This window comes from Gobius niger (genome assembly GCF_951799975.1).
Source record: "Gobius niger genome assembly, chromosome: 14".
NCBI lineage: Eukaryota > Metazoa > Chordata > Actinopteri > Gobiiformes > Gobiidae > Gobius > Gobius niger.
The window spans coordinates 27367492-27375142 of NC_136865.1; the positions used below are offsets into that span (position 1 = coordinate 27367492).

Here is a 7651-nt window from a genome sequence, read left to right on the forward strand (position 1 = left end):
CTATGCATCAGCTATGTTCTTCTGTTGTACATCTCTGGTCAATTTTAAACACTAGAATTCCAGAATAATGTCTCTTTCTGGACGTGCTGTATGTACTGGGTAATTGAACATTTGCATTCATGAAAGAAAGCGTGTCAGGGATACGTGTGGAGTAATGTACTCAGTCATGTGTGCACATTTCTCCACTGTCAGATGAACCTAGGACCAGATGCACAGGACAGTATCATCATGACTGTATCCTCCTCGCATCAGAGCCTTCATGCTTTCACAGCCGACCATGGCGCCCACGCTGATGACATTCCTCCCCAATAGAGGATTTCATTTTGTTTCACAGATGTCCCCGAGCGTCCACACAGACCTTTATTTTCACCGCTAAAGTGGACTGTGAAACAAAGTCCTTGTAGAAACAGAGGAGCCTGCTTTAATCCGCTCAAATGAACCCGACTCACGTGACGGATGTGGGAAAATGTCGGACACTGGCGACTCCTTGTGGTCAAAAGTGAAAATGCATTTATATGAAAGTGAGTGGCTTCAGGCTCAAACATATTCACCTACAAAAAGAGCAGAAAAGAAAGATAAGAAAATAAAGAAAGAAAGAATCAATCTCACGCTTGGTTCCTTTGTTTATGTTTGGGTTTTCCAGGAGGCCAGTCGGTGCCACAGGACCAGTCTCCCTCCACCACCTGCCCCCCCGGGCCGGCGGGCCCCCCTGGCACCCCCGCGGGCACCAACGGAAGCTCGGACATCATGGTGAACTTTGACCCGGACCCGGCGGACCTCGCCCTGTCCAGTGTCCCCGGGCAGGACGCCTTTGACCCGCGGAGACACCGCTTCTCCGACGAGGAGCTCAAACCGCAGCCCATGATCAAAAAGGCCCGGAAGATGCTGGTGCCCAACGAGCAGAAGGTAAGTCCCATCATGCACTGCTTCAGCCTGGTGATCTTTAACTTAAAGGGTGTATCAGTTTAAAAGGGTTGAAAACAGATAAAGTGACTCTGACGCTTAGTAGTAATTTGGGTAGTTGGGTAGTAGTAACTCAGGACATAATATTAACGCCAAAGGCTTCATGAAAACAGGGTTCAATGCCCAACCTTTAACAACTCATTCATCATCTGAGCATTTCAATTCATCTTCTATGACTTTTACATAATAACATGTAATTTGACAATGAACAATGAACAAAATCAAGGATATCATTGTTTAATTACTCCCCATGGACACAATATACACTTATTGTAACATCTCGTGTTTATTTCAGATATTGAGTGCGCCCACATTTCACTCCAGCTTAATATGTTTTTATATTAAGCACAAGCTAGTGGTCTACATACACTGCACACAGGGCCGTGCAGAGAGCGACAGAGGGGCAGGGGCTCAACAATCAAAAGGGCACTTTATTTATTTATTTTATACAAAAGTAAAAGGAGCTGTATAGGAGCGAAAAAAATAGATTTGGGGAAAGCCAACTGCTATTATTATTCTGTTTCATATATTTATTGGTATGGATACAACAAAAATAGTCAAGGCAATTGGATAACAATAACAAACATATTTGTATACACATTTTTATTTTATTATATGTACAAAAACAAAATCAATGATGAGGACCATGGCAAAGCTTTAAAGAAAATATAATACAAATAAATATGGATGGACAAGGGCACTTCAGGGGCACGGAGCAAAAGGGGCAGGGACTCAACCCCCTCTGGCCCCTCCCATCCGACCCAACCCCCCTGTGCATGGGCCTGCTGCTGACCAAAACAAAAGTAGCCCAAAAAAAAGGTCACATGCTCTAATATTTTTGTTGTAGCACCCTTAGCTTTGATTACAGCACAAATTCGCTGTTTCATTGTTTCAAGAAGTGTCTGCCACGTCAAGAGATCCAGTGTTGCAATCATGCTTCACCAAGATCTTGTACTGATGACGGGAGAGTGTGACCACAGCGCAAAGCCTTGTCCAGCACATCCCAAAGATTCTCAATTGCGTTAAGATCTGGACTCTGATCCATGTGTGAAAACGATATAAGAAGAAATCTAACGAGAAAACTGGTCATTTAGAATGTTCAGGTCGTCAGGTGATCATATTCTTTGGGCACATATTGTTTGCGACACTCAAACCCTCGTTCCTCCTCAAACTAACATCACTTTCAAATAAAACAGACAACATCGCTGAAATCGACACATGCCGCTCAATAGCAACCATAATAAACCCCTGTGTTGGATATCTCTTTTCTGCCAGTGCCGTCTGTTCGCTGCACCCTGTTCAGATATAAAGGCCTCTGCGTGAGAGCAGCTGCAGCTCCCGAGGCCACGGCAACACGAGGAGAGATGAGCCCGGCACCTTTATAAATCATCTGAACTCCTCTTTAGAGCAATCATCCGGCGTAGCGTAATATCCCGCCAACACACGAGCGGGACCGGGATTTATGGGTTTGATAAAAGCAGCGTCGACGGGGAGAAACTCATTTGCTTAATACTCAATGATCATTTCGTTGTGCGTTGTCAAAGAGAGAATTAGTCACGTTTGGACAATAATTGTTTGCTAAAGTCCCCAATGGGAAACCTGTCAGTGCATCAATCTTTCATCTCATTATGTCGGAGTGAAACTGCCTTTTAGCTTGTGTTTCACGTTTGCACTCGCTAAACATCAAGCAGTCAGGTCAGGAAAAGACTGAAATGCAGGGATTTAAAGTGTGTGTTTCTCAATCACAGAAGCGTATCAAATGTTTATCTATTCAAACGCTGAACCCTTTTAAACTGATACACCGTGTGTCTATTTTGGCTGTGAATGTGTGCTATTTTAATGTAAGCTTTCGCAACTGCAAGTGTTAGCAAGATGTCATGACCACCTGGTTAACCCCACATGTGACACATTCAGATGTAACACTGATGTGTCACTGAATTATCGTTTTCGCAAGAAGCAACAGTATCTTGCTCAATCACTGAGGTCTTCCATCTTATTGGGTTTTTTGAAGTAATTATCCAAAACAATGGGCTTCATCCTGGACAGTCAGACTGTCCTTCCACTACCGATTCCGTTGCAGACACTGACTTAATGATGGAGAGTTACTGGCAATGTGCTACAAACCTTAGGTTAGATGTGAACACTTAAAGGCCTATCTCACCGAGTTGCCACTGGTCACGGAGACGACCCCTAGAAATGAGGTGAGTCTCAAGCTAGTCTCGGTGAAAGCGAACCGATTTGACTATCCAACAGGTCTCGGAGACATTGTATGGACGTGACAAAAACTGCATGGAGTCTTGAAAAAGTCTCCCTGCAGACTCTGCTGAAATCGAACAAGTTTTCACCAAAACTACCCGGAGACTTGCCTTATCTCCAGGGCTCGAAGACATCGAGCGGAAACTCTCGTCTCCACCTAGTCTCCAGGCCGGTGAGATAGGCCCTATGTTTGCGTGCAATCCATCCGAGTTGCAGAGACATTGCGCAATGTCTCTGCAACAAATCTCCTCCGGTGAGATAGTCCCCTAACGCTAGACCAAACAGTTCAGGTCGGTGGGGAGTCCTTGCCTCAAGTGGAGGAGTTCAAGCATCTTGGGATCTTGTTCACGAGTGAGGGACGGATGGAGCGTGAGATCGACAGACGGATCGGTGCGGCGTCTGCAGTCATGTGGTCGCTGTATCGGTCTGTCGTGGTGAAGAGGGAGCTGAGTCGGGGCAAAGCTCGATCGGCTCCTTCACGTCAAAAGGAGCAGAAATGGATGGATGGACGGATGGATGGATGGATGGACGTTTATGAAATCTTTACAATAATCTTTACATATGTTGCCTTTAAAGTTGCCAAAGCTTCCGTGCTGCTTTACAAACGTCAGTGTACAGTTGTTATTGAGCTTTCTCCCTCTCTCATCTCTGATTTTGTTTTGTTTTGTTTCTTCCTCTCTCTGTCCCCATCCCTCCTCCCTCCCCACACCCCCCACCCACCTCGCAGGACGATAAATACTGGAGTCGACGCGTCAAGAACAACGAGGCGGCCAAGAGGTCCCGGGACGCGCGGCGGCTGAAGGAGAACCAGATCTCGGTGCGCGCCGCCTTTTTGGAGCGGGAGAACGCGGCGCTGCGCCAGGAGGTGGCCGACATGCGCAAGGAGCTCGGCCGCTGTCGGAACATCCTCAACAAATACGAAACTCGCCACGGAGACTTGTGAGGAGGGAAGCGGGGAAAGGAAAAGCGAGCGACGTCTTGGCGGAGCCTAATCTCTGAAGTTGTTTTTTTTTTTGCCGTCTTTCGGATAGAAAAGTTTTAAGGGTACAAGCAGAACCCACTCACAGCAGCACTTTAGTCGGAAGTCGCGAAGGGGAGGCGGAGGAGGGAGGCGGAGGAGGCGTAGACTGGTAGTAAGCGCCGCGCCACACCAGATCTAAACGCGATGAGGTTTTGTGTTTTTTTTTTTTTGTAGGGGGTGTGTTTTATGTGAACAAGCCAATCACCAGCAACAAAGCTTAAGCAAATCTGAATGCATGGGATTAATGGAAAAAAATGTGCGTCATATAGTGTATGCTAATGTGCGATCGTGTTCTTTGATTTTAAAAACGTGTCAGATGCTAAAATAGTGTGAGTATATGTATATATATATATATATTCTCTTGGTGCGGTTAAGTCGGAGGTTGAAGCTACAGTGATTTACTTTTTTATCTTGTTTGTTTGAACGAGACGTGGAGAAAAGACAGCTCACCGATCTACCCAAGTATAACGAGAATTTCAAAAAGATAAAAACAATATACATTACACTACAAAAAGTAAATTGTCGGTCTTGCTTTGAGCGGTTTTCACTCATTTAGACACTTTTCCTGATCGGACCAAGTTTGCTTTGCTTGTTTGAGGACATTTCAGACCAGTTCTAGGGTAAATCTCGCTTGAAATAACAAAATAAAATTGCCAATGAGAAAAGATAAATTTTCTTACCCTATTGGCAAAGAAAATTACCTGAAATAAGGACAAAATGCATCGAAACGAATCAGAAACATCTCAGAACAAGTGAAATAATCTAGGACAAATGCCCAAGAACTTCTTAACTAGTCAAAACAACTAAAATTTGGATTATTATGCTCAAATTGAGATGTTTATACGGATCTAGTTAATTACTTTTTGCAGTGTATGTTTATTGTGGCATTCTTAGGCCTAGATCAGGGGTTCCCAAAGGACAGTCGTGAGATTTCTCAACTTCTAAAGACATTATAACTTTGTATTGAAGATAAAATAGAGTCAAATTCAACAACTGGCCGAAATTCGTAGCAAGACCATTGGAAACAGTGCATTTCCAGTAACATCAAACCAAACGACACCATAATTAACCAGATTTCGAGACCTTTTTCACCTGATATTATGCATGTGCGGGTCCTTTGTCGTTGGCCTGTTGGTTTTGAGGACGTGAAATGCCGTAAAATTCAACGACTGGCCGAAATTCCTAACAAACCATTGGAAATCGGGAGGCCTATAGTGATGGCTATTGATAGCTTTCATTTATCTGGGCAATGGGGCTGCCACAAAAAGAAACATCAGGTTACGTGGAGTCAAAAGAGCTGCTTTTCTTTGAGGTTAACTCGACTCTATCGGACATGAAATCTCGTAAAGAGCAGCTAACACACTTGTAAATAAGAATCCGCATCATTCTCCCATGTATGAGAGGTCTGTCGGTTGCTGGGCACTTATTGGCTTGGTCATCTAGTCTCAGCTGAACCTTTCACACGTACTGTATTCCTATATGAACCCACTGGCAGCTGGTCGTCTTACAGCGCCCCCTAGAGTCAGCGCTTATGTCCGGTGTGGCGCCGCGTTTGTGCGAGTAGTGCGCCGCTCGAAACCTCCCGACTTTGTACCTTTTTTTGTTTTGTTTTTTCTTCCTCCTGAACACACAACTCACAGTAGTGGAAACAAAACGACGAGAGAAAGATCACTTTTTAAAGCTTTTTTCCGGAGCGCACGGACACACACGCGCAAAAGAGATGCTCGAACGTGTAATTATTTTCTATAAATAGGACACGATGCTCAATAAAAACGTGTATATTTTTGTCGAATCGGGAGGAAGGTCTAAAAAGTCCAGTCGGAAGCAGGAACAAGTCAGTCGCAGGGATTTCGTCCACGGAGATTTTGACATAGGATATTACTGTATATTTTTCTATTAGCAAAGATAGCGACAGATGAAGAATTTGGAGATAAACTTTTGTATGATATTTTCTATAGGGGGGGAGGGGGCGAGAGCTGGACAGTCATGGGGCCACACATGAAAACAAAAAAAAAGAGTTGTCATCCGCTCCCCGGCTTTTTAACTCTGCAACAAATAAACGTCTAAATCGCGAGGCTGGTCGGACGGAGGCGATGACAGAATGTATCCAGGTTCGAATCAGGTATTTCACAAGACAGAGAAATCTTAGTAATGATTGTTTTTTTTTGGAGATGGGCCTGACACGGGCAAAGGTGGAATATTACGAATTATTGTATAGTTTTTTGACGATGTTTCCGTTTCGTTTTCTTTGTGGACATTGGTTTATTCTTCTCTTTGGAACTGTGTTGATTTTCTGTGGGAGCGGACATTTCGTGGGGGATGAGCGGAGAGGAAACGGAGACGGAGCCAAAGCGGCGAGGAAAGAGCTTGTATTCACACACCGCTGACAATGCTGCGGTAATTAAAACACCCCTTTCAGGTTCCCACATCTTCTATCGATCACATCTGCACATAGTAGTAGTAGTATGGTGATTTCAAAGCCGATACCAGAACATGTGCTGCACTAATCATTACATAGAACCATAGAAGAATGATAAAGTGCAGAACAAATCCAGAAAAGACAAGGGGCCCGATCTTGTGTTTCTAAACGCAGACTATAGCATTTAGTACGAACGCACTGATGCAGACCCAGTGCTGTAAGTGGGCAGGACAGACTCCCATGACCAAAGGCGATGTTATGTAGAACAACTTCAATGAAAGTTCTTGAGTCACTTTCTGTACTCTGTCGTTGAAGTGTCGAACGCCTCTCATCCAAAAGGCTTTGTCAGCAAACTAGGGTTCAGGTATAGACCACAAGGAGGAAGAACAACCCTTTCAGGTTCCTACATCTTCCATTCTGTAGGATATTTCAAACAATATCTTTCTCAGATGTGTTTCATGTGCACATAGTAGTAGTATGGTGATTTACAAGCCGATGCCAGAACATGTGCTGCACTAATCATTACATAGAACCATAGAAGAATGATAAAGTGCAGAACAAATCCAGAAAAGACAAGGGGCCCGATCTTGTGTTTCTAAAGGCAGACTATAGCATAACTTTTTTGCGTTTAGTAGGAGCGTCGAACGCCTCTCAAAAGGCTTTGTCAGCAAACTAAGGTTCAGGTATAGACCACAAGGAGGAAGAACAACCTTTTTCCTCCAACCAGACCAACCAGGAGAGGGGAGGTGGGGCTGAATACATGCTTTTGTTTGTTTAATGAGTTTAGACTGGCACCACAGCGGGACCAGCTGTAGCTACATCTCTTTGTCTCGGGACATCGGTCAGGGACAGTGTTTAACTCAAGACCTATGATGCTAAAGGAAGAGGCAGCGCGATGTAAACGAGGAAAAGAATGTGAGGCTCAGAGCTCAGTTCTGCTTGGAATAATCCACACCTCAGTCGGCCTCTTTTTTAAATAAGCGACTCCCTCT

At 44.4% G+C, this 7651-nt stretch overlaps 1 protein-coding gene across 1 annotated transcript in view; it reads left to right on the top strand.

Moving 5' to 3' along the window:
* dbpa (D site albumin promoter binding protein a) overlaps positions 1–4179 on the top strand; it is a 48165-nt gene extending 43986 nt beyond the window's left edge. The window contains exons 4-5 of the mRNA XM_079571004.1: positions 644–906; positions 3947–4179. Coding sequence (XP_079427130.1) covers positions 644–906; positions 3947–4162 — 479 coding nt within the window. The 3' untranslated portion in view covers positions 4163–4179. The remainder of the gene's footprint in view (positions 1–643; positions 907–3946) is intronic.
* Positions 4180–7651: the final 3472 nt, after the last annotated feature.